General features: G+C 46.7%; 2 protein-coding genes and 1 long non-coding RNA gene across 6 annotated transcripts in view; 2 read left to right on the top strand and 1 right to left on the bottom strand.

Moving 5' to 3' along the window:
• LOC136793860 (uncharacterized) overlaps window positions 1-2,062 on the top strand; it is a 22,041-nt gene extending 19,979 nt beyond the window's left edge. The window contains exon 4 of the long non-coding RNA XR_010839883.1: window positions 1,777-2,062. This is a non-coding gene — a long non-coding RNA (uncharacterized lncRNA). The remainder of the gene's footprint in view (window positions 1-1,776) is intronic.
• Window positions 1-8,682, bottom strand: part of ANKRD16 (ankyrin repeat domain 16) — an 11,699-nt gene extending 3,017 nt beyond the window's left edge. For all 4 annotated transcript variants that reach the window (XM_067030194.1, XM_059057493.2, XM_059057485.2 and 1 more), the window contains exons 1-5: window positions 8,076-8,682; window positions 5,957-6,177; window positions 4,390-4,432; window positions 1,309-1,417; window positions 655-816 (exon numbers count right to left, since the gene is read on the bottom strand). In XM_067030194.1, coding sequence (XP_066886295.1) covers window positions 655-816; window positions 1,309-1,417; window positions 4,390-4,432; window positions 5,957-6,177; window positions 8,076-8,395 — 855 coding nt within the window. In that variant the 5' untranslated portion in view covers window positions 8,396-8,682. The remainder of the gene's footprint in view (window positions 1-654; window positions 817-1,308; window positions 1,418-4,389; window positions 4,433-5,956; window positions 6,178-8,075) is intronic.
• Window positions 8,683-8,935: 253 nt separating this feature from the next.
• Window positions 8,936-26,960, top strand: part of FBH1 (F-box DNA helicase 1) — a 46,581-nt gene continuing 28,556 nt past the window's right edge. Inside the window, exons 1-3 of the mRNA XM_067030195.1 lie at window positions 8,936-9,121; window positions 20,687-20,842; window positions 23,189-23,772. Coding sequence (XP_066886296.1) covers window position 9,121; window positions 20,687-20,842; window positions 23,189-23,772 — 741 coding nt within the window. The 5' untranslated portion in view covers window positions 8,936-9,120. The remainder of the gene's footprint in view (window positions 9,122-20,686; window positions 20,843-23,188; window positions 23,773-26,960) is intronic.

The following is a 26,960-nucleotide window of genomic DNA, read 5'->3' on the forward strand; positions in this document are numbered from 1 at the left end:
TTTTCTAGTGAAAACTTTTGTGTGTCTTCAATACTTCATACATCAGAGAGCCCAGTAAATGCAATTCCCTTTTCTTACTTAAAGAAATCTTCTGAAATCCAGTAAAAGGATAAGGAACTAGGAATTTCATACGATGGATTTTTACGGCTTCAAATAACATTATTCCTGAAAACAAAAAAGGGCAGGAGGGAACACAGAGCCCAGGCATTACATGGAGTAAAGGGCTCTTCTCAGTTTTTACCCAGAAACAAATAAAGGCAGGTTTCTATTTAAAGGGACACAGAGCTTTAGAATCATGACCATTTTTTTTTTTTTTTTGTGGTATGCGGGCCTCTCACTGTTGTGGCCTCTCCCGTTGCGGAGCACAGGCTCCGGACGCGCAGGCCTAGCGGCCATGGCTCACGGGCTTAGGTGCTCCGCGGCATGTGGGATCTTCCCGGACCAGGGCACGAACCCGTGTCCCCTGCATCGGCAGGCGGATTCTCAACCACTGCGCCACCAGGGAAGCCCAGAATCATGACCATTTTAAGAGTATGCCATAGGCAATTTCTTTTTTCCATAGAGATCAAGGAAAAGAACCACGACTACAGAGTAACTCATCTACAGTTAGGCAAGCCTCAGGAGGCAGGAACACTGTTCTGGAAAGAAACAAACCTTAGCTGCGTAGTGAAGTGCTGTGAGGTGGGTGGAGGCTGCTCTCACATCTACGTTGATGCCAAGCTCAGAGACCAAGAATTGGATGGCCTCATTCTGCCCAGTGACTGCTGCCCGGTGGATGGCCTGGGCCCCCAGGGAGTCCTCAGCAGAAACGCAAGCCTAGAGTTTGGGAGAGACATGAACAAAAGTAAGGAGCAGAGATACCTGGGTCCATGGACTTCTGACATTTTGGCAAAACTCTGTGGTCTACATACATTTTCCTGGGCACATGATACATACAAAGCTTTCGTCAGAATCTCAAAGGATGCTCTAACCAAAAAAATGGTTGAGATTCAACGCTGTAGGCTAAAGTGCCAAACAAATAGAGTTACTGGGCAGAGTCTGTTGTTATTTTTATTATGAAACAACTATTATTTATTGAATACTTATTTTGCGAACTGCTTTATGTACATTATGTTATTTAATCCTTACAGTAACCCTGTTTTACAAATGGAAACACTGATGCTTAAAGAGGTAAAGAGGACCTCAGAGGGGGGGATGTGGCAGAGCTGAGATTTGAACCCATGATCTGAACAACAGTTCTTCCTGTTTATCCCATGATCTAAAACTTGCAGGAAGAACTAAAGGGTTAAAACCAAACCGTTTCTATACCTTGTGTTTTTCGAGGAGCAGCCTGGCTACGTCGATGTGTCCGCACTGAATGGCATCCATGAAGGGTGTGAGGCCACACTTGTCTCTGCGGTCCGGTTCATACTGGCACCTAGAGCCCAAACACAAAGTAACAGCTGGGAACAGTCACTGCTTCAAACCCAACGGTGCTGACTCTTGACCACCTGCCTTATAGATGATCCGTGAGAACCTGGAGTGCTTGCCCTCCTTCCCCACCTCAGTATCTGTACTGAGCTCTTCGAGAGCAGGCTGGTTTCCCCAGCAAACCTGCTCCTCCTCTAAGCTTCTTGTCACATTTTAGGGACCGTGATCTCTCCAGCTTCTCATGCAGAGCCTTGAAGTCACCCCTCATCCCTCATAGCCAATCTATTACCAAAACCTCTCAATTCTACATCCAAAATATTAAACAAAACTGTATCCTTGTCTCCATCTTTGTCTTCACCCCTTAAGGCCAAGTCAACAGGGACTTCCCGGTGGCGCAGTGGTTAAGAATCCGCCTGCCAGGGCAGGGGACACGGGTTCGAGCCCTGGTCTGGGAAGATCCCACCTGCCGCCGAGCAACTAAGCCCGTGTACCACAACTACTGAAGCCCGTGCGCCTAGAGCTCATGCTCCACAACAGGAGAAGCCACCGCAATGAGAAGCCCACGCAAGAGGGATATATGTATATGTATAGCTGATTCACTTTGTTATAAAGCAGAAACTAACACACCATTGTAAAGCAATTATACACCAATAAAGACGTTAAAAAAAAAAAGCCCACGCACCACAACTAAGAATAGCCCCTGCTTGCTGCAACTAGAGAAAAGCCCATGTGTAGCAACCAAGACCCAATGCAGCTGGGAAAAAGAAAAAAAAAAGGCCAAGTCAACAGGCAACAGCCTCCTACCCGTTTTTCTCTCTTTGGTTCCGGCCCAGCCATTCTGTTCTCACCACTAACAGAGTAATCTTTTCACCACGTAGTTTGGGTACAGCCTCTCCTGGTGAAAACCTTTAACTACTTCCCAACCACAAAGGACAAAGCCTAAAACCTCAACATGACCTCCCATGGTCAGGATTATGTGGTATCCACTCACTTCTCCGGGACCCTCTGGCCCCTCCTCCCTGTGCTTAAGGCGACCCCCATTCTGTCCGGTCCCACTATCTTCTCGGTCCCACAGCCTATCCGTCCTCCTTCTTCCATTCCTATTGCTTCACATGGTCCTACCTCCTTCCATTCCTACCCATCTTCCCTTCTCCCCAGTCCTCCCTTCTTCTGTTCCTACCTTCTTCGTGGTCACACCTGTCTCCCCTTCCTCTCGGCCCTATCTCTCACCTGTCCCATCTTCTTCTGTTCCTACCTGCAACGGTCCTGCCTGTCCCACCTCCTTCGGCTCCCCTGAGTGCCAGGCTCTTTGCTGCCTTTGCACTTGCTGGTCCCCTCTGCTTTGAACATCCTAGTGTCATTCTTCACCTGGCCAACTCCAAGGCATCCTTCAAATCTCAGCTTCAGGAGGACCTCAGAGGCCCATCTTCTCCCCCAGATCTACAGGATGACCCCTGTTCCCGCATAGCATTGTGGACTTTCCCTTTGCAGTATCATCACCACTTGAAATTTTATGACATTTCTGCAATTGTGTGTCTATACTTGGCTTCCACACTAGCCTGCAGGCTGTTAGGGAAAGAACTGTGTTAACTGCTTATCACCCAGTGCTTAACACACACAGGAGGTGCTTAGAAAACATCTGTTGAATGAAGGAAGGAGTATTTATGACTGCAGGTATACAGTCCCAACGCGTAGGAGGCAAGCCTTACACAGTGATGCTTTCGGGGCACTCACTACATTAGGCCTCCTGTTCTTCTCATCGTCTCCTAGGTAACCATTTCCATCCTATGGATTCAATCATCACTTCTATGTTGATGAGGCCCACTCCCGTATCTCAGCCCACACCTCTCCTCTGGGCTAAAATCTGTGTCTAACTGCCCGCTGGATGTCTCTGCCTGGGTGTCTCATAGGTACATGTGACTCAACATGCCCAAGAGTGACACTGCCAGCTTCTCTCCAAGCCTGCCCCTCCTCCCCAGGTGTCATCTACCTCGGCAGGTGGCACCAGCACAGCATCAGCTGCTTAAGCAAGACACCTGGCCGTCATCCTGGACTCTTCCTTCTCCCTCATTCCCTTTGTCCCTTTATTCACCGAGATCTGGTGATTCTACCTCTCAAGTATCTCCAGACCTTTCTCTTAACCCTATAGTCAGCATCGTGGTCCAGCCACCACCATCTCTCCTGTTGAACTGCAACAGCCGCCAGACTGCGTTCACAGCACCCACGCTTGCTCCCCCTCCAACCCATTCTGTTTTGCAACCAGGGGATCTTTGAAAAATGCAAAGCTCTTATTATTCAGTGGTATCTTATACGCTTAGCACAAGATCTGGAATCCTCAGGTGGCGCCCAGCGTCCCACCCGACCTGAATCGCCCTTCCTCTGCAGCCTCCCCGTCACCCTTGGGAAACAGCATGTGCCTATCTTCTTTTGGTCTCTTCCGTGCACTGTGTTTGTCCCCGGCCCTGAGCATTCACAGTACTGTCACCCCTGCCTGGAATGCCCCCTCCACCCTGTCCCCATTTTCAGCCTCCTCCAAGTCATGGCGTCAGTGTCATTGGGGCCGAGATCCCTCATCCCTAGGCCACGTCCCAGGCTGCTGTGGGGACCTAGCAATTCCCTGTAACACTCATCAGACTCACATGAAGTGGGCAGCGTCTGGCTTTCCTGCCCGTCTGTGAGTTCCATGGGTTGGGGGGGGAAACCACATTATCTTGTTGCTGTGGTAGCCCCTGCGCCTGGTACAGTGAGTGCTGAGTGAGTATATGAATGTCTGTGAATGAACAGATAAAAGGCTAATGTTTCCCCAGGTTTGTTAGCTATTTTTGTTTCACCTTCTCTATCTGCTTAAGTCCTTTGTTCATGTCTGTTTTGGTACCTTAGATTCTTTATGAACATTTTGTCTGAGCTCTGATATTATGCAGCACTGATATTAACTGTCAGTTAGCAAATGTTTTCCTTAATCTGCTATTTTGTTCTTACCTCTGAAGAAGCACCTCTACTGCTTCTGAACAGCCATGCATTGCTGGATGGAGAGAGTTGAGAATGAGAGCTTTTTAGCACAAAAATAAAATGCTTCTTCCCTCCTGGCACCTCTCTGTGCCCCATCCCTCTAGCTGTAACTTCCAGGAAAGAGTATTAAGTTAGGTACACTGTCACCGCCCCCCAAAAAGACTAATTTAGCTGGATGAGTGGTAAAGGGCGATGTTTTCACTTAACAGGTACAAGGCTCACACTTGATTAGCTTGTCTTTATGAGACTTTGATGGCAAACATTCAATCTTAAACCTGCCTCCTGACTTTCGTGCTACAAATCCCTAGGACCAGTCAGTTTTTGCCCAAGATATGTAAAACGTTTTAAGAGTAATCCATGACAAAATAACCAGGAATTTAATTCTCCTGCTAGAAATAACTACCCTCTATAATAAAGATTTCGAGGGAGTTCCCTGGTGGCCTAGTGGTTAGGATTGCTAGCTTTCTCTGCTCTGACCCGGGTTCAATCCCTGGTCGAGGAACTGAGATCCCACAAGCCACACGGCGTGGCCAAAAAATAAAAAAAAGATCTTGACTATCTATTCTCCACTATGTTGTGTGAATGACTGGGCACTGACTGTTTCTCCACAAGAGCAGGGTAGTTCGTCAAACAATTCACGAGCAGAGAAGTTTTTCCACTCATGCGCAAAGTTTTATAAAGGATTCTTTGGTCCCTAACTGTGGCCAGAATAACTGTGTGCCTATCTCCTCAATGACATCATGTCACAGGTATTGATTTCAGAGAAACCTAAAAGCCCTGTATTCTAATTCAATGTGCTAACCAGAGGGCTAAAGATTATGTTCTAAATGTCTTGATCTGGACTCTCGGTCTACTTAATGCCCCTTTTGTCTTATACCATGGTGCTTTTGCTTTCAACTAAGATAATCTACAAATAAACAGTTCAGAGTTAAGGATAATTACTCCAAACAATGAAAATGGTAGTCCAGATTTATATTCAACATTGTCACTAGATAAGTCACATCCATTGAGCCCTGGTATTTAATTATAAGCACCTATATTTATTTAAATGGACAGCACCATAGTAGGTATTACTGAAGATACAAGGAAATAGTCCTCTTTCCTTTTGCTTTTAATAATAATAATGTCAAAACAGTTGTGAAAATAGCAGCTGTAGCTGTCCTGTGCTCACTGCATGTGGAGCACTGCACAGAGGGCCTTGCATGTGCCTTAATCCCTACGACCTTGTGATATGGGCATCATCATTATCATTACTTTGTGGCTGAGGAAACCTGCTCAAGAGACTAAGTTCCTTGCCCAAGGTCAAAGACTTAGTAAGGAACAGAACCAGCCTACTGTCTGACTAACTGGGGAGGAGAAGACAAATGTATGCGAAAAGTCACCTAAAACAAGAAAGAAGAGCATGTTAAGGGCCGGGTGACACTGGTTTTAGAAACTAAGCGTTTGCCAAAATACCCCAAAGCTGCTCGTATTCCTTGCCATTTCCCCAACCCCTCGCTCCCTGGCGGGTGGCATCCCACACAGCTCCGGGCCATACCTGCCGTGTGCAGCGGTGTTCTCCCGATTTTGCTCTCTGTCTTCCAGGCAGCTGGGCAAACAGCGAGCAGGTACTGGAGGATCAGAGGGTCGCCTTCTCGGCTGGCAATGTGGAAACTGTTCCAGCCATCTTTGTTCTTCAGGAGTGGATTGGCGCCGTGCTCCACGAGGTCCTGGACCACCTCAAGATTCCTCCTTGTGCAAGCCATCATCAGAGGAGTCCTAAGGTCAATCGGGACAAGCTGTCAGATGGAAGGGCAGCTGAGGCATTAGAAGCACTCGACCAGGGCTTCAGAAAAAGGCACACCCTTGGCAGAGACGGAAGACCTAGAGGATTCGGGAGTCTGGGAAGCAAAAAAACTGCTTTGGCTGGCAACTTCCCTGCCTGTCGTGAGGGCCCTGGGAGAATTAACAAGGGGAATATGATTGTGACGTGGGTGCCCCTACAGGTGGGGAATACTGAAGAGGCAAAGTTGTTTCTGAACTAGTTTTTAGTACGGCACTGAATTGGAACAGAGCTAGTCAAAATCACAGTTTGTGCTGAATATCTGCATAAGAGGTACTCTGCTGGGCTTATCCCATTCACCTCAATCAGTAACCGATAATTAAACTGTTCTAAAAAGGAGTTAAAAAAGAGCATTTAACATAGCGCCTTGCCGTAAGGAGCCGACATTGATGGAGCAAATGAAACGGCGTGATTACAATAAGGTTCTGAACTGATGTGTGTCCACAACTATGGGACAGTGAACTATATCACTATCAACTCCTCTTCTCCCACATCACTGATTTTGTGCTTCTGCCTTCTCATCTGCTATGACTCTCAGAAGCAGGGGCAGGTCTTGTTTACCTCCTGTCCCAGGGGCCGGCCCAGCTGGAGCTCAACATAACTACAGGGATCTCAGCCAGGATCTGTCCTCTGAGACTGCTTTGATATTACTTAATTACCAACAGTATTTTGATTTTTTATTTTTGGTAATGTAGTAAAGATAGTGAATGAGAAATCAAGAGGGAGACACCCAGATAAATGAAGGCTGGAATCTTCAAGAAGTGCTTTACAGAGCGAATGAATCCAGGGAAGGGACTTGAGAAAGCCAGCAAGGTGACAACTGGCAAAAATGTCTCACTGTAACTGCACTTCCTAAGCACACAATCAAATGAAACGTGCCCTTTTAACGGTTGTTTGAGAAGACTGTTTCCTTACGCATAGAACTGTTTAAGCATATGAAAATCAGTTTTGTGCTTAGTCACAGCCAAAGTGCAAACCTCAAAAAGTCACCAGGTCTACGCACACCGCCCCCCATACCAGTGGGCAAGATGCACTTTGTTTAGCTATCTGGCTGTCTGATGTGTTCCTTATTTATAACAGATCAGGAATCCCTCGTGGATTCATTCAGGAACTTCATTATGTTATGAATCTTCAGATGTTCATAACCTCTAAGGAGGTGGACAGAAATAGTACTGAAAATGATGTGGATCTAACACAATGCAATTACTGTGTGTGATGGTTACAGGTGAGCATCGTTGACTGTGGAGGTGGTCATGCAAGGCTACACGTGAGAAAATCACACAGGGCACCCGCCCCCGCCCCCGCCCCCCTCCACGTGTACGTATAACTGGTGAAATCCGAGTAAGTATACTGATTGTAGCAATTGCAGTTCCTGCTTCTTGTTACCTTACTGTGGCTGTTAAGATGTTAATTTTGGGGGAAGAAGGGGGAAAGGTGCATGGGACTTCTCCCATGTCTTTGCAAATTTCTGATAACCTATAACTACGAATTTCGAAGTATAAAGTTAAAACAATGTCACTGGTGAAGTAATCATTTAGCTAGATGTTCCTAGAAGAACATCCCGCCCTGGGGCTCATGCTATATATACGTAGAACACATAGACAATTTGTAGTTTGCTTATATTCTACCTGATCATGTACTTTACTGTTCTCTGCTCTATCATGGGAGGCAGTCTGGAACAGAAGATCGGAGCAGTTAACCCAAAAAGGGTAGCAACAATGTTCTGCTCAGTGGGGGAAGGCTGAGGGGCTATGGCGTGGAGACCGACCAAGGAGCGGGAATCTACGATTCTGTGGGGAATGGTGAGGATCTCTCCGCAAGTTCCGCCACCTACCAGTCGGCCTTCTTCAGGCTGTCGACCGCGGCCCCTCGGCCCAGCAGGTACCGCACGCAGTCCCGGTGGCCCATGGAGGCAGCCTCGTGCAGAGGCCGCTTGTAGTCTCGGTTGGCGGCCTCGATGTCCAGGTCCCAGGCCTCGATCAGATAGGCCAGGATTTCCCGGCGGCCGTGGCGCGCGGCGAAATGCAGAAGGGTGTCCCTGGCCAGCCCCGCGCAGCCGGCGCGCCCCGCCGCCCTTAGCTCCTCCCGCAGGGCACACAGCCGGCCTTCCTGAACTAGTCGGCACAGCCGCCTTGGGTCCGCGGGCGCTGCCATGACCCCTGGCTCCTCTCCCGGCCCGCCCCCCAAGGGCCCTTCCCGACCCTTCCTCCGGACGCCCCCGGCCTCGCCCTGCCGGCTCCGCCCCGGGCGGGCGCTCAGGTCTCCGGCTGACCACGCGCCCAGCAGGCCGCCGCGAACGCACTCTCGGAAGCTGCCGCCCGCACTGGTTTCACTTTGGGGCGAAACATTAGGTGAACCGCGGGACCGCCGCTGCGGGTCCCGGTCACTCGCAGAGTGGACCCGCGGGGACGGAGTGGGGCCCGCGCGTTCCCGCCCACAGCCCCGCCCTCCGCAGCCTGCCCCGCCCACAGCTTCGGCCCCGCCCCACCCCGACTGCTGCGGCCCCTCAGTGGGTCCCAGAGCTCGGAGGAACTCTGGGAAAGTTTCTGCTCGCCTCTTCCGCCCTAGCGGAAGCACGGACGGGGCGGGGCCCGCTAGCGGTAGCCACCCCTTCTCCGAGTGCGCGTTTCGATTGGCCGCCGGAGAAGTCCGTAAGCGCGCCCGAGGCGGCGCACGCGCATTCCAATTGGCCAGGGCCGCATTCCGTCAGCGTCGGAGGCAGGCTCTTCTCTGGGCTGCGGCGGGGGCGGAGCTGGTGGAGGAAATCCGCGGCCTTCTCGGGCTCGCGCTGCCCGTGGGATGCTGGGACTGGGTGGCAGGGCGGCTGTGGCCCGGCGGAGGCGGCGGAGGCGGCGGGACCCCCCGGTGTGGAGCGCCATAGTGCGTGAGGCCGACGGCGTGGAAGGGGGCGCGGGCGGGCCCAGCCGTGTGGACGCTGAACCTTTGGGTTCCTCAGCTGGTCCCGCCTCAGGGGGTCCGCGGGGGACTGGGGGGCCGGGCGCGGGCGCAGAGGGGCGCGGGCCGGCGGGGGTGGGGCGGTGAGGGGCGCGGCGGGGCGCGCGCGCGGGAGGCCGAGGCGCCCTGGGACGCGGGGGCGCGGCGCTGTTCGGCGGTGTGGGAGTCGCGGAGACGTGGCCTCCGCTGGGGGCAGCCAGCGTTTCCTTTCCTTCTGCTCTGCTGTTTTGACCTTGGGCGAGTCATTTTATGGTATCCTTTTGCCTCTTTCGTTTTCAGTCGCCCTCCCCCTAACCTGAATTTTAAGAAAATTAAGGTGATGTGGGAGGGCCTTGAGCGGGTGGAGGGTACTTGAGGTCTGAGCAAGCTGTGTGGGGTGATGGGAGACGTGAGGGTAGGTGTTGAGTTCTTTACCCCATCTTCCTGGATGTTCGTCATTTAACCCTCCTGGTGTTTTCAGTTCCTTTAGAGATAAAATGGGAGCAGCTGCTATTTGCCAGGCCGGGAGACAATTATGCTTTACATCTTGTATTGTACTCTGGCTTACAAAACACTTTACATTAATTATCTCATCCACAAACAACCCTGTAAGGAAGGCATCATGACAGGTGGGGAAATTGAGGCCTAAAGAAGTTAGCGATTTTCCCACGGGAGTACAGCTAATAAAGACCTCTGGAAGGAAGGATGGTAGCCCCGGTGAGGGTCTGCTAGTGCTTGGCACTCTGCTCAAATAAATTAAGGGAGATAAAATGAAAAAAGACCTCAGTATGTAAACAAGCTCATTTTACTTGTGAGCGGATTGAATTTGGTTAACCGAGTGTAATATGGATAGTCATCAGAGATAGAACCAGGTCCAATATCAGCTTTGCCAAAGTTATTGTCCCCTTGTATCTTTCCACTTCCAAAAAAAGGAAGGTGTAAAAGTGCTTTGAAGTGCATCAAGTTTTAGGACATGCCAAGCATTGGTCTTAGCTGTTGGTGTTGGTGCAAGTGGAAGTTGAGGTATCTGGTAGTTTCACACTTTTTGTTGTTAATCCCACTCCACATCCTCATTGCCAGTGACTCCACCTTCTCTTGCCTTATGCCTCCAGCTTCCTTGCTTTTAAAAACAAAACATGTTTGCACTATAGGACAATATTTTAAATTCAGATGATTGGTTATTTAACTGGTATCCCACATGCAATTCTGCCCCTTCTGTCTTCTTTAGGAACTTATTTTGGTCTGCGTTCCCCTTTAGATAACTAGATGACAATGTATGTTAACCTGTCCACAGCCCCTGTGGTTCTCTGGAGCAAAAGTTTGGTGTAGAGGGGACAGATCTTGACAGTAAGCTAATGAATGGAGCTATACTGGGGTCTTAAGGTTTCCCAGATGCTCTGCTCATTCCTTTTTGTGCAGGTGTTTGGAATTTGTGGTGTGCCCTGTGGTGTGCATTGTGATTTGCTGCTTGGCTGTCCTCTTTCCTTTATCTTTTGTTGTGTTTCGTGGTTCCAGTGTCGTGATCATTTGACATGTTTTGTGACCTGTGAGTGTGTGAACACCAAACTTGACATTGGACTTAGAACTCTAATTTCAGGTTTGTTGTCATCATCTTTCTCTGCTTGTCATTCCCTCCCCTCTATCCTTCCTAGGCTGATTTTATTTGAAGATTGAATGTGAATTCTGTCTTTGCCCATCTGTCAGTGGAATCATCTGCTCTTAGAGCATCTCACCAAAGCGTCTCGAATCTTGTGTCTCCAGTTGTCACAGACGTTTTGAGGACAAGTCTCATATCTCAGAGTACCTCCTGGAGCTTAACCTGGCATGCTACAGATAATTTTAAAAGAGAACAAACAGCCATTTTCAAAACTGAAAGCTTTCATTTTCCCTTCATTCCCGGAAGAAGTGATTAAAACAAAAACACGATTTCTCCTTTACTCTTCAACGTGGTTAATGATGTGATCATTGAGCTCTGGCTAGAAATGTCATTTACCTGTGTTGTTTTTTCTCTTCCAGTCTCACTAGTCCAAAAAAACTTGTTAGGCTTCACTTTCCCCTTCTCCCTATTTTTGCTGCTGCTGCCCTTAGGCCTTGACCACCTCTTGCCTCGGTTGGTAAAGTGACTTTCTGCCTTGTTTTCTTGACAGTCTGCATGTTTACTCATCCTCTGCCTGCCTCCAGAGTTACCATTCTAATGTGTAAATTTGGTTGGTCATTGACCCTGCTTAGAAAAGCGAGATGATTCTCTGAATTGCCTGTATGATAAAGTCCAAATTCCTAGGTGTTATATTTAAGGACATTTATCCTCTGTGTTTCCAAATTCTTTTCCATCCTTTTCCACAATCCATGAGCCTCTTGTTCTAATGAAACCCGGCTTCCCGGCACACCACTGCTGTGCTGTTTCTCTGTTTCTGCCCACACTGTTTCTTTTGCCTTCCCCGATGCTACTCATCTTGCAAGGCTTAACTCTTCATAAAGCCTTTTTCATCCTTCCTAACTGGTCACTTTTCTTCATTTTGTAAGTGCATTTGTGTAGCACTTATAGTGCCTTATGTATAGTAATTTGTGTGTGTTTTGAGAGCTGCCTTATCAAATTTGTTAGCTGCCTAACAAATGATGACAGGCGACATCATTTGTTTTTGAATCCTCAGTGTCTCGAATAGCATTTGACCCCAGAGATGCCAAGAGAGGAACCCCTCATGGTGTTTATAATGAATCTGGGAAATTATAGATACTTAAAAGTGGTTGTGGGTTGAATTGACAGTAGAAAAAAGCCTTTCAAATCTATAAATTCTAGTCTGTAAGTAATGGTTATTTTCTTGTTTTTCCATTCTTTCCCTATTCTTTCTTTTCCTTGCGAGAAACATGTAGAAAAGCTCTCGCCGTCCTTGTTTGCTGTAATAAGTGAGTGCTGTTCCAAGGGAGGAGCAGGTGTTTGTGGGTGTGAGGGGACCTAAGTGAGGTTGGGCCTGCAAGCCTGGACCTTTGGGTTTGTAGGGAAGCGGGATGTAGTGCTGGCAGGGACCCAGCTCTGCACTGAGAGTGAGGACTTGCGTGTTGTGTTTCCTTTCCGCGTTTGCTTCTTGTAGAGCTAATGGGGACAAAATATGTGGACGTTTTTCCATTTTGAGTGTACAGTATTTTGTGATATTTTCCTTATGCTTGCTATTTTCTAAATACTTGCTATCTTTGGTTATGGTGTTCCACAGTGATTTCTGAAAAGGGACAGAGAAATTAAAGCTGAGGTTTTTAGAAGCTGCTTTGAATATTTCTGGATGTGGAAGAGAGAATATTACCTTCCGTAGAAAGAACTCTGGGCTTGAGGAGTCAGAAGACCTAAGTTCCATCACCCGAGCCCCAGTGTCATCCTGGCACAATTGCAGGATTGTGCAAGATCAGATGAGAGTACCTGAAAGAACTTCCAAAAGTTATGAAGTACGTTGGACCTATAACATAGTGTAGGATTTCAAAGCCAAAGAAGACAACCTCATCTTCTTCAGAGGGAAGTGCCATAGTTGTGCATTTGTTCTTTTAATGCATTAATTTCATTAATATTTATGGAGCAGTGAGTGTTGGGTGCTGGGGCTGAGTGCCTTGCTCCTCCCACCAGACTATAAAGCTTTCAGCCTAGGGGCAGAAGACATGTTAATATACACTTAAACAACGATTAAGAAGACGTTAGTAAAACATACTATAGGGACTTTCCTGGTGGTACAGTGGTTAAGGATCCGCCTGCCAATTCAGGGGACACAGTTCGAGCCCTGCTCTGGGAAAATCCCATATGCCGCAGAGCAGCTAAGCCTGTGCGCCACAACTACTGAGCCTGCGCTCTAGAGCTCACGAGCCACAAATGCTGAAGTCCGCAGGCCTAGAGTTCATGCTACACAACAAGAGAAACCACCATGATGAGAAGCCTGCGCACCGCAATGAAGGGTAGCCCCCGTTGCCGCAACTAGAGAAAGCCTGCGTGCAGCAACGAAGACCCAATGTAGCCAAATAAATAAATAAATAAAATAAATAAATTAAAAAAACCATATTATAGTAATAGTAATAATTTGGATGTAAACGACATATTAAATATAGTTATACAGATAATTGTTACAGGTCTCTCAGAGACATACAGGGTGGTTTTATTACTACAGAGTGCTTTCTAGGTTGAATGAATACTTTCTGTCGCCCTGGAGTTGGGGACCAACACTGTTCATGTTGCTGAATTGGGCTCTTAGTTCTCTCAGGGCACAGTTTGGCCTGTGAAGTACCTGCTCCTGGTAACAATGGGCCAGCCGTGGGCACCTCTGCTGTCTCACCAGAAACAAGAGGGTGTCCACTTGATCTGCACGGAGCCCCTTGGAGAAGGGCGGGAGGCTTGTGGGAAGCTAACAGGACGAGGTTGGGTTTCTCTAGATTAGCGAAACCACCCAGCTGGGTTCTTGTTATGAGCTGTTTTATCCAGTCAGGCACCTGTGCTGGTGAGTTATCTTGAATTTTTTTTTTTTTTTTGGGGGGGTACGCGGGCCTCTCACTGTCGTGGCCCCTCCCGTTGCGGAGCACAGGCTCCAGACGCGCAGCCTCAGCGGCCATGGCTCACGGGCCCAGCCGCTCCGCCACATGTGGGATCTTCCCGGACCGGGGCACGAACCCGTGACCCCTGCATCAGCAGGCGGATTCTCAACCACTGCGCCACCAGGGAAGCCCTTGATTTTTTTTTTAAGTGGTTTTTAAATAATCTTTCCTTCCAGGAATTGTAGGCACTTATTATCTTCAGCTTGTCCATTTAGGTCTGTAAGCTGTAGATTTTGTAGGCCTTTTGTTTGTTTGTTTTAATTAATTTATTTATTTTTGGCTGTGTTGGGTCTCAGTTGCTGCACACAGGCTTTTCTCTAGTTGTGGCGAGCGGGGGCTACTCTTCATTGTGGTGTGTGGGCTTCTCCTTGCAATGGCTTCTTTTGTGGAGCACGGGCTCTAGGCACGCAGGCTTCAGTATTGTGGCACATGGGCTCAGTAGTTGTGGCTTGCAGGCTCTAGAGCATAGGCTCAGTAGTTGTGGCACACAGGCTTAGTTGCTCTGTGGCATTTGGGATCTTACCGGACCAGGGATCAAACCTGTGTCCCCTGCACTGGCAGGCGGATTCTTAACCACTGTGCCACCAGGGAAGTCCTGCAGGCCTTTTGGTATAAATTATGATTAACAAAGGTAGGGGAAGAAGGGAAGTGACTTGGTGTCAATTTCAAATGATCCTAAAATGGTTAGGGTAAGTGTGACTGCAGTAATAAACAGATCCAAATGTGTAATGACCTCACAATCCAAGCTCATTTCTCAATCCCATAACAGCCTCGGGTGGTTGCAGTTCGTGTGTGTGTGTGTGTGTGTGTGTGTGTGTGTGAGTGTGAGCATTGTGCAGGAGGAGTGGTGCTCTTTAAAGCAGTTATCCGAGGACCCAGGCTGCTGGAGGGTCTTCCTTTTCAAATGTGTGGCCTCTAAGATTCTCTGGGGTCACCCTTCCCTTCTCTGGATGGGAGCAGAGGACGGAGGAAGGAGCAGGAGAGGCTTTAATGGGCCAGGCCTGAAAGAGGCACACATCCCTCTATGCACATTCTGAGGGGCCTCCAGCTACCAACACGATGGGGAAGCGTGGAGCAGCCATGTGCCAAAGAGGAAGGGGACCGACAGTCTTCACCATGAAACCAGGAGCACTCCATTCCGCTTTGTGTGACTTTTATTTTTTTGTGGTACTCGGGCCTCTCACTGTTGTGGACTCTCCCGTTGCGGAGCACAGGCTCCGGACGCGCAGGCCCAGCGGCCATGGCTCCCGGGCTCAGCCGCTCCGCGGCATGTGGGATCTTCCCAGACCGGGGCACGAACCCGTGTTCCCTGCATTGGCAGGCGGATTCTCAACCACTGCGCCACCAGGGAAGCCCCATGTGACTTGTTTTTTAAATTGTCTTGCAGTCAAGAAGATGACAAAATGAAGCTAGGTGGATTACAACAGAATTGAGTCATAGCACATACTTCTCATTCAATAAGCGTTGGAATAACTGTTATTTGCACAATGTCGTGCTAAGTGCTTTGAGGAAGAAGCTGATGAGACATGTTCCCTGCCTTTTCATGGCTGGTGGTCATATACAGGTTTAGTGATGATCGTTCCAGGGGGGCTGAGGAGAGTCTTGTCTCCAGCAATGTGCCTGGCTGGGGGCGGGGGTGGGTGGGACAGATAATCATCAAGGTGAAGAGATCGGTGATTGTCAGAGGGCCGCACTCCAGGTGATCGCCACTTCAGAGTGAGATGCCAGGCTGGGGCTTGCACCTGTGCTCTGGTGAGGCGTCTCTCTGTGAGAGGACCATCACAGAAAAAGCAGCGTGGGAATGAGTAAAATTCTGTTTGACAAATGTTTTTCATACTTTCCCAGTGTTTTTCTATCGTCACATCTGAGGGATGTGACACATCTCTGTTAGTTACTGTGGTAGTCTCCAAGGGTACAGATACCCACTGTGGCCTGCAGGTGATTCCGCTGGGCCTCTGGGGCCTCACGTAGTTTGTTTGTCATCTCCCTCCATCCCTTTAACGGTGCACGTTCCTCACCGACCACTTTAAGTTTGCTTCTTGAAGAAACGTGAGCAGCTTCTAATAGTAAATGCCCTTGGAGAGCGATGCAAAGGGCACCTGCTGTTCAGAGGACGGAGGAGCAACACGAGGTTTGGGGACTCAGGAAAGCAAGAAGTAGCATTTGAGCATCTTTATTTTGATAAAGTTATATTCGAGCTGCTGGTTTAGAAGTATATTGACAAGAACAGAAGGTGGTTAGAATTTTACTTTAGTAATTTTAAATAACTTCACAAGAACATTGGTGCTGTTAAAATGTAGGCATCTTTTAGGAGACTCAGCACGGTGTGGTTCACGTGTAATCCTGAGCTGCTGGGCTTTGTGAGCCTCTGCATGGGTGTTGCCAGGTACTTTCATCTGTCTGGTCTGGTTCAGACCACATGACCATGGTGTGAACTCCGCATGGCAGCTTGTCAGGGTCCTCGTTGTGATGAGAAGGGAACCAAGGCTGTTAGGGAGGAGGTCTCCCAGCTCCGGATCCGAGCGCATCACACAGCTTTTGACTTAAGTGCCTTGTTAACTCCGGAGATAGGTGCAGGGGCCCCAGCTCCCCGTGCAGTGAGTCATAGCACTTCATCTCTCAGAGACCTGAGAGGCAGAAAGAATAGTCTCGGTTTCTGACCTCTCACTGAAGGCAGAAAAGTAAGAACGTAAAAGTGCTAGCTCTGCCTCCCAGATGAGAAGTCAGGGCTGCGGGGACCATTCCAGATGGACAGTGTAGTCGGCTGTGCTGGTACCCAGAGGCCAGATGGCCCAGTGTGGGCACCTCTCCCCCCAGCTGCTAGCCTTTGCTCTGTGATGGCTTCGTGTAGGACTGCTCAGGGATGTACCAGGACTCTGGAAGCAGAACACTTCCTGTAGGTCTGGGCCAGCACCAAGGTCCTGAGTCATATGAATTTGAGGGTTTGATATTGTTCATCTTATTCGTTTGTGATTTTATCTATGGAACCTTCTTTATTTTATTTTATTTTTTTTTTTTGTGGTACGCGGGCCTCTCACTGTTGTGGCCTCTCCTGTTGTGGAGCACAGGCTCCGGACGCGCAGGCCCAGTAGCCACGGCTCACGGGCCCAGCCGCTCCGCGGCATGTGGGATCTTCCCGGACCGGGGCACGAACCCGCGTCCCCTGCATCGGCAGGCGGACTCTCAACCACTGTGCCACCAGGGAAGCCCGGAACCTTCTTTAAATAAGATACTCTCTGTTGATAATTTTTCTAAACTGTCTCCAGTTTTAATTCTGGACACTGTATTTGCCAGCTTTGAAACAGTTGGGAATGTTTGAAGAGAAAGAAGAGATCGGTCTCATATCTGGGATCTACAGGGTTAGTGGGTTTATTGGCTGGAATTATTCAACTGCTCATGTAGTTGACCCAAGTGTGTTTGGAGCACCTGAATTAGGGGCCAGGATTCGTCAGTATAGTCGTTCCAGGGTTTCTGCAGGGAATTCGTTCCAGGACCCCCTATGGCACCAAAATCCGAGAGGGCTCAGGCCCCTTAGAGTCCACCCTGTGGACAGGGACCTGCGGATACCACATCCGCGGATTCAGCCAACCACAGGTCGTGTTGGTGTTTTTCATCTGCGGTGGGTGGAACTCGCAGGTGCGGAACTCATGGATCCCAAGGGCCAACTCTGTTCAGCAGGGCCCATTGTAGCTTCCTTATCTCTTCTGACAGTCAGCCCAGAGGTCCCCATTCAGACAAAATAGCAGTTAGGTTGTTGGCTTTGTAATATGAAGGATTTTGAGCAGAAGAGGTAAACTTTCGTGTCTTATTTTTAAAAAGAATAATCAGACTTCAAGCTTTTTTTTTAATATGGAAAAATTTCAAATTTATTGTTTTAACATAGAAAAACTGCACATTCATTTTTTCTGCCTCTGTAAGTATGAGGAATATGTTCAACAACAAAATAATTATAAAACCATTATAGTGGAGGGGATGTTTTCTGTTCATAATAAGTAATTAAGATATATGACTTGGCTTTTTTTTTTTTTTGGCTGCATTGGGTCTTCACCGCTGAGCGCCGGTTTTCCCTAGTCGTGGCGAGCGGGGGCTGCTCTTCGTTGCGTTGCACGGGCTTCTCATTGTGGTGGCCTCTCCTGCTGCGGAGCACAGGCTCTAGGTGCGTGGGCTCAGTAGTTGTGGTGCACGGGCTTAGTTGCTCCGCGGCATGTGGGATCTTCCCGGACCAGGGCTTGAACCCGTGTCCCCTGCACCGGCAGGCAGACTCCCAACCACTGGGCCACCAGGGAAGTCCCTTGGCTTTTTAAAAGGTATTTTCAGTAATACAGAAGAGGCTGTAATTGGACTGCTGATATACTTCATGTCTTGCCATTAGGTGACATCTTTATAATTTGAAAGTTATTTCAATGTTTTATGCAAATCAGTCACATCTAAGCTTTGTTTAACACAATAAGCAGATGTGTATATTTGTGTAGGGTTTTATAGTTTAACAAATCTTTTGGAGTGTGTGTTTTCTCATTTAATCATTGTTAACACCCCTGAGTCTTGGAGAAGCTACGGGGTCCTCCGGCCACTATGTGGCCAGCTGAGGGCTCACACCCAGTTTTTTTCCTCTTAAGTCCACTGTCCCCTCACTGTGACACTGCTTTTATCCGGCTGAGCATTTTTTAAAAATAAATTTATTTATTTATTTTTTGGCTGCGTTGGGTCTTCGTTGCTGCATGTGGGGTTTTAGTTGAGGCGAGCGGGGGCCACTCTGTTGCGGTGCGCGGGCTTCTCATTGCAGTGGCTTCTCTTATTGCGGAGCATGGGCTCCAGGTGCGTGGGCTTCAGTAGTTGTGGCTCACGGGCTGCAGAGCACAGCCTCAGTAGTTGTGGCTCATGGGCTTAGCTGCTCCACGGCATGTGGGATCTTCCTGGACCAGGGCTCGAGCCTATGTCCCCTGCATCGGCAGGCGGATTCTCAACCACTGCGCCATGAGGGAAGCCCAGCTGAGCATATTTTAAAATACTTCTTCATGACTTAACAGTTATACCACTGCATCTTAATTAACTCTGAATTCAGGTAGTGAAAAGGCCTCTAGCGTCCTTTCAGAGGGGCCTGTAGAACTATTTCTGTGTGTAGAAGTAATTTTTAAAAAGTCTTGAGGTATCCATGAAGTTTTTTTAAACTTCTGTTAAACCTTGAACGAATAAACTGAAATTTGGAAGGATCATTTCTGAAGAAGCCATGGGCTGAGGGGAGTTATTAAGATTATAAACTGTCAGATATACTCAGTGGTGTCTTGGTTTCAGTCATTTTCAGGCTTACAGAAAATGTTGAGTGAGATTGTGGCATTTGATACTGTAGTTTACTGGAGTATTTTTAGCACCTGTGAAAATATGGTACTGGTAGGAACTGATTTCTCCGTTGACCATCTCCTGTAAAGGGTCACGTTTTTATTTTTATTTTTTTTTAATTTATTTTTAAATTTATTTTTATTTATTTATTTTTTTTGCGGTACACGGGCCTCTCACTGTTGTGGCCTCTCCCGTTGCGGAGCACAGGCTCCGGACGCGCAGGCTCAGCGGCCATGGCTCACGGGCCCAGCCACTCCGCGGCATGTGGGATCTTCCCAGACCGGGGCACGAACCCGTGTCCCCTGCATTGGCAGGCGGATTCTCAACCGCTGCGCCACCAGGGAAGCCCTAAAATTTATTTTTATTTGTTATTTATTTTTGGCTGCGTTGGGTCTTCGTTGCTGTGTATGGGCTTTCTCTAGTTGTGGCGAGCAGGGGCTACTCTTCGTTGCGGTGCACGGGCTTCTCATTTTGGTTGCTTCTGTTGCTGCGGAGCAGAGGCTCTAGGCGCTGGGCTTCAGTAGTTGTGGCACATAGGCTCAGTAGTTGTTGGCTTTGGGGCTCTGGAGTGCAGGGTCAGTAGTTGTGGCGCATGGGTTTAGGTGTTCCGCGGCATGTGGGATCTTCCTAGACCAGGATCAAAACCATCTCCCCTGCATTGGCAGGTGATACTTAACTACTGCGCCACCAGGGAAGTCCCTAAAGGGTCACTTTAATTCTCTTGTATCTGTTCTTGTCCTCTTTTTTTTAAGTGTAACTGTTCTGTTTTACAGTAGTGTAACCGTTCTATTTAATGCCATAAGGAGGTAGTTAGATCTTACATGCTATAAAGTGCAGAAATAGGAATGAAAAAATACCTGGCAGAAAAATGACTAATATAAACAAAAATATTTCAATACTCTTGAGACAGAATTCTAGGCACAGTCACTGCTGTAGTGTTTTGCTGAGGGAGAATATGAAATTTTCTCCTCTGAAGATGCTGAAAAGTGGGCTCGATCCTCTTCTACTTGGGGGCCTTGCTCCTGTCCTGTGACATCAGTGCCCGATGCTGAGTTGCTCTCAGGGCCGAGAGGGGTGCACGGGGTGGGGTGGGGTGCATGGGGAGAGACGTACAGCAGTGGTGGGAAATCTACTGTGACTGTCCACTTAGTGCCTTCTGATTCTCAGACTTGGAGAAGCTGGGGTATACAGGGGATGATGCATGAGTTTTTTTTGAAAAGCTGTAGCCAACTCTTAAAATATTTATGGTTATTATGGTAGTATAAATGGCCTGGCTAAAGTCAAGGAAAAGTTGCCAGATCTCCGTTTATCCATTAGTGGCAACTTCTTTTTGAATGAGCATTTCATGATCAGGGCTTCTACAAAGTATGATAGGTGGAAAAGAAGGTTATTTTAGGGTCTTATTTTAGGATTTTCAAATCCTAAGGAAGAGATGCAAAGAAACTATAAAATGACTGAAAGTTGATAGGAATATGGGGAAGAGGGAAAGGGCTGGCTGGGTGGCCCACAGCCACTGTATTCCTGAAAATTAAGGTTAACTTGCTGGCTAGCTTGTAGAATTGCTGATAACTAACAAGTGTCCCATTTCTTCTGCCTGTTGATACAAAACAGTGAGACGGTTTAAGCGGAAGCATCTTACAGCCGTCGACTGCCAACATCTGGCTCGGAGTCACTTGGCCGTGACCCAGGCCTTCGGTCAAAGATGGACAAACAGAGACACAAACCACGGTCTCTATCCTAGACCCAGAACCAAAAGAGGGACTGGAGGTATGTCTTCCCCCCAAATACCTTGCGTTTCAGAATCTGTAGTGTGTGTGGCCTTTGAATATCTCCCGGTATTTGTAAATACTGCTACTGTGATCTTGTGGTTCTGTTGCAATACTTTGACACTTTTTCACTATTTGTGAGTTTTCTGTGAAAATTCCATCCTATCATAGTGGTTGGTAAAAGCCCCAGAAAAGCATGGCTGAATGAATTCCACTAGCTGGCTTAACTATAACGTAGTAGGGAACACATCCCAGCATCACCATGATTCCATTCTGCAACCGTCGTGATTTCCTGACTCTTCAGCAGTTCTCTTTGTCCAATCCATCGCTAGGTCCACTGTATCACTCTTTTTCTCTCAAATGTCCCCTCAGTGCTTTTACGGTAGATTGTGCCCTCTGTCACCTTGTACCTGGGCTGCTGCAATAACCCTCTCCTTGCCTTCAGACTTTATTTTTTCCATATCAGCTCGAATATCAAATAATGTTCCTGAGTACCATTTTCTGTCATGTCACTGCCACTCTCAAGAACCTCCAGTGTGGTACATTCCCTGTTACTATTAGGGACTCAGGCTCAATCCCCTGACGTTATTACATGCAGGCTCTACTTCTGGCAGCTTGTTTTCCTTATGACCCATCTAGTGCCAAGTGAATTCCCACTTTCATTAATACCTGTTTGTATAATCCAGATTGTCTTATTTCCCTGTGATACATCTCATTTCAGAATCCAGCTCAGATCTCACTAGTCATCTTCAATTCTTGTGATGTGATGGTAGTCTCTGTTTACCACTTTTTGGAAACACTGTAACCAATTGTATGAGGCAGTTTTAAACTCGGTGGTTATATAGTGTTTGATATTTTGTCTGTTTTGTGTGTATAAGTCAACTTCTCCTCTGTGTTGTGAGTTCTTTACTTTTAAAGACTTGTCAGCATGTGTGTTTCAGTGTGGAGTCCTAGCACTGAAAAGGTGGGTAGCTCTTCATAAATATTGGTGTAATTAACTCCACAATTAGAAAACATCAGAATTTAACCCTGGCCTATTGGCTTCAAAACTTGGGTTTCTAGCACATTGCCCCAGAAGCAGTTATAATTTTTTCTAACATAGAAAAAAGTGGTAGGTTTCGTATCCTGTTAAAAGCTAAACGTAGTTTTGTTCCACTCTTTTTTTACTTTAATTTTAAAAACTTTTAATTTATTATTTACTTTAAAATTTTTTTATTGAAGTATAGTTGATCCACTCTCTTAATTTTTTTTTTTTTTTTTTTTTTTTTTTTTTTTTTTTTTTTTTGTGGTACGCGGGCCTCTCACTGTTGTGGCCTCTCCCATTGCGGAGCGCAGGCTCCGGACGCGCAGGCTCCGGACGCGCAGGCTCAGCGGCCATGGCTCACGGGCCCAGCCGCTCTGCGGCATGTGGGATCTTCCCGGACCGGGGCACGAACCCGTGTCCCCTGCATCGGCAGGCGGATTCTCAACCACTGCGCCACCAGGGAAGCCCCTCACTCTCTTAATTTTTAAAGTGAGAATTCTGACTACAGCCATTTCAGGAAGGTACCATATATTTTGTTGTATATTGATAAGGTGTTTAAATACTTCATTGGCATTTTACAATAATTTATAGGAATTTTAAAATGCCGTGGTGATGTGTGAAATCACCAGATGGATTCCTCTCAGTGCCTGAAAAGTCTGTGAGGTCAGGGACTATATATACTGTTTTATTATATGATTTACATACAGTTTATATTTGTTTCCAAATCATAGGTGCTTAGTAAATACTTATTGAATGAATGTATAGACTAGATTAGATACCACTAATAATAGGAAGAAAATTCTGATTTTTATATTTTAAATAATGTGTCCGTTTCACAGGAGGAAATAACAATCAGTTGAAAGAGTTTTAACTGTCAAATGAGAAGAGTGGGTTTTACTGTATCCTGATAATCTAAATCATTTTCCTTTCTACTTATGCAAATTTAGATTTTTTTTTTTTTAATGGTAAGAACAAGCCAGGAGAGGTGAATTTTATGAGCAGATGTGTGAATGTGAGCAGTCATGTACTCCTGTCCGTTCAGGTATTCAGTTTGTATATATTGCAAGGTGTAATGTGGTCCTCACACCATCCAAAGACTGGTCTCTGTCTCTTTCCAAATGTGTATCTGACTGTATTATATAGCCCGATATAAATATTTTTTGGATTAAACTATTTATATAATCAGTTGACCAATAAAATACATCCTTGTCTCTTTCCTCTATTAAAATAGATAATTGAAAATTAGTTTGTCTTATTTGGGTCAACAAAGGGTCATCAGTCATTATTCATTTCTCGTTCACCTTGTTTGGGTTCTCTGTCCAGGTCGAGGATGCCCGGGATACAACCCTGAATTCTTCCTTGCTGGCCAGCAGCGGTGCACCAATGACATGGCCAAAAGCAATTCTGTGGGCCAGGACACCTCTAAGGACTCGGAGGACGAGATGATTTTTGCTGCAGAAGGCCACTGCGCCCTGCCTCAGGGAGGTGATGGAACAGCATGGCCACGCTCATCAGGGAAGCGGTCTCGGTCCTTCGAGGACGAGAGGAATCAAGCCACAGGGACCAGTCAGTGGGATGGGGTTTCTAGGAAGACCCCACGGCATCATCTGTCCCTGTCGTGCACACAGCCCAGGGAAGGCAGGCAGGAAGCAGAGGACAGTGTGTCATGGTTCTCTGCACAGCCTGGAGAATCCAGCCAGGAGGTGGAGGACATTGGTCCTGATCCTGTTCCTGACTCTTGCTATGGGCTTCTTGGGACCTCGTCCTGCCAGGAACCCCAGAGCCACATCTGCAGCCTGCCCAGCGAGGTCCTGAGGCACATCTTTGCTTTCCTCCCCATGGAAGACCTCTACTGGAATCTGAGCTTGGTGTGCCACTTTTGGAGGGAGATAATCAGTGATCCACTGGTATGGAAACTGCTTTTCGTTCTCTCATGTTTTCTCTAAAAGTCCATGGATTCGCTTCACTTAATGTTTACTTCTGACAATGGCGTTTCTGCAGAAATGTTGGTGTCCATTTGCCTCCAGAATCAAATCCCAATCTCCTGGAGGCAACTGGGACCTTCTGTGTGTGTCCCACTTTATTATTCCAGGCTCATTGCTGACTTCATTTATTATTCCAGGCTCATTGCTGACTTCAGTCCAGTCCATCCCTGTATTCTGTCCACAACAATGATGTTCTGCTTCCCAACTGTGGACTGCACAGTACTTTCCTTATCTTGGTCTAATCTGTACCCCACTTCCCCCAGCAAACCGAAAGGGCCCCTCATAGCATAGCTCTGTTGATGTCTTTCCTCTTCAAGGCTGCACTCTTAGACTAACACTTTCCCATTCCATCCCATTGAAATCACTCTCTCACTCTCTTCCTGGTGCTACTATAGTGATTTATACCTCTGTTCAAGCTTATCATGTCTGTTATGGTTTTAGAGAGCCTTCTTCCTCCCTTTAAATTATTAGCGCATTGCTAGAGGGGTGGTTGTCCTGTTTGTTTTTGCATTCGGCACTGTCTCACGATGTTCTACATATAGTAGGTGATAAGTAAATGAGTGTCGCATTTAGTCACGAGAGTACCTTTTGAAGATGACACAGGGGCAGTCCGTGATCTCAGAAAGGATATCCTGATACCGTTATCCTGTGCCCTGCCCTTCCCTTTGTTGTGTCATTATACTTCCCAGGTTCAGGTCTCCAGTAAGCCTGAGGGCTGGGAGAATGTTCTGCTTAGCTTGTATGTCCCTTAGAGCAGACATTGGGAATAAACCAGAGTTAGAGAGTTTAACTTATTTCAAATGCATTGAAGTTTAAAACCTTGGAGATGGAGGGAAAGGTGGATATATCAAAACTTAGTACATTTATCTTCCAAGCCCAAAAGATTTTGGAGGAAATTTCATATTGCTCTTGCTCCATTCTTTGCCTGGGGTCTTGTCTCCTACTTTCTAAGAAATATCTTTCTGTTTTTATTTGTGAACTCTGTTTTGGTTCAGTATTTCTACGCATTTAATTGAGATCTTTCTGATGTGAACTGGGGATAGATGAGGTTTCCCTCCATTCCGCTTGAGAAGATTTTGGGAAGATATCTCAGCTTATGCTTACCTCTTGATGTTTTTATCATCACCAGCAATGACTTGGTTATTTTCAGTGACCTTGTCACAGCTCTCATTTTCTTTTTATTTCTTGTAGTGTCTTTGTCTGGCTTTGGTATAAGGTTATGCTGGCCTCAGAATAAGTCTGGAAGTGCTCCCTCGTCAGTTTTTTTAAAGAGTTTGAGGGGGATTGATGTTAGTTCTTCTTTAAATGTTCAGTAGAATTTTTCAGTGAAGTAAGTAGTCTGGTCCTGGACTCTTCAACTTTGGGGGAGGCTTTTGATTACCGATTCAATCTTGGTACTCATTATTGGTCTGTTCAGATTTTCTGTTTCTTCATCATTCAGTCTTTGAAGGTTGTGTGTTCCTAAGAGTTTATCCATTTCTTCTAGTATATCCAGTTGGTTGATCTGCAGTTGGTCATAGTATTCTTATAAGGCTTCTTATTTCTGTGACCTCAGTTGTAATATTCCCCTCTCATTTCTGATTTCAGTTATTTGAATCTTCTCTTTTTTTCCAAAATATATCTAAGGGTTGTTGATTTTGTTGATCTTGCAAAAAAAACCTCTTAGTTTTATTGGTTTTTTTTTTTTCCTATTTTTCTATTCTGTATTTCATTTATCTCTGCTCTTTAGTCTTTATTATTTCCTCCCTCCTGCTAGCCTTGGGTTTAGTTTGTTCTTTTTGTAGTTCCTTTAGGTGTAAAGTTAGTTTGTTGATTTGTGATCTTTCTTCATTTTTAAAAAATATTTTTAAAAAACTATTTTATTTTTGGCTGTGTTGGGTCTTCATTGCTGCACGTGGGCTTTCTCTAGTTGCAGTGAGTGGGAACTACTCTTTGTTGTGGTGTGCGGGCTTCTCATTGTGGTGGCTTCTTTTGTTGCAGAGCATGGGCTCTAGGCATGTGGGTTCAGTAGTTGTGGCTCGCAGACTCTACAGCACAGGCTAAGTTGTTGTGACTCATGGGCTTAGTTGCTCCGCGGCCTGTGGGGTCCTCCTGGACCAGGGCTCAAACCTGTGTCCCCTGCATTGGCAGGTGGATTCTTAACCACTGCACCACCAGGGAAATCCAGATCTTTCTTCTTCTTTAATGTAAGTTTTTATAACTATCAACTTAAACTTTTAGCCCTGCTTTCACTTAATTCCATATGTTTTGTTATGCTGTGTTTTTGTTTTCATTTGTCTCAAGGTGTTTTCTAATTTCTTTGTGATTTCCTTTTTTGACCCATTGGTTGTTTTAAGTGTGTTGTTTAATTTCCACATATTTGTGGGTTTTCCAGTTTTCCTTCTGCTACTGATTTCTAGTTTCTATGGTGATTGAAACACATACTTTCTATAATTTCAGTCTTTTAAAATATGTTAAGACTTACTTGTTTTGTGTTGTTGTACGTCATCTTTCCTGGAGAATGTTCTATGTGTACTTGAGAAGATTGTATATTCTACTGTTGCTGGATGGAGTGTTCAGTATGACTTTTTGGTCCAGTGTTGTTTGTTCTATCCATTCTTGAAAGTGGAGTATAGAAGTCTCCTGTTATTATGTTGCTGTCTGTCAGTGTTTCCTTCATAGATTTAGGAGCTCTGATATTTGGTACATGCATATTTATAATTGTTATATTTTCTTGGTGAATTGACCCCTTTATCATCAAGTAATATTCTTTGTCTCTTCTAATAATTTGTTTTAAGTTATTTATTCGGCTGCGTCGGGTCTTCATTGAGGCACGCGGGATCTTCATTGCAGCGCTTGCTGTGGCGCGCGGGCTTTGTTGTGGCACGCAGGCTTCTCTCTAGTTGTGGTGTGCAGCTTTTCTCTTCTCTAGTTGTGGCGTGCAGGTTTTCTCTTCTCTAGTTGTGGCGTGGGCTCCAGGGCGCGTGGGCTCTGTAGTTTGCAGCACATAGGCTCTAGTTGAGGTGCGCGAGCTCAGTAGTTGTGGCATGTGGGCATATTTGCCCTGCGGCATGTGGGATCTTAGTTCCCTGGCCAGGGATCAAACCTGTGTCCCCTCCATTGGAAGGCGG

This window comes from Kogia breviceps, chromosome 3 (assembly GCF_026419965.1).
Source record: "Kogia breviceps isolate mKogBre1 chromosome 3, mKogBre1 haplotype 1, whole genome shotgun sequence".
Classification (NCBI taxonomy): Eukaryota; Metazoa; Chordata; class Mammalia; order Artiodactyla; family Physeteridae; genus Kogia; species Kogia breviceps.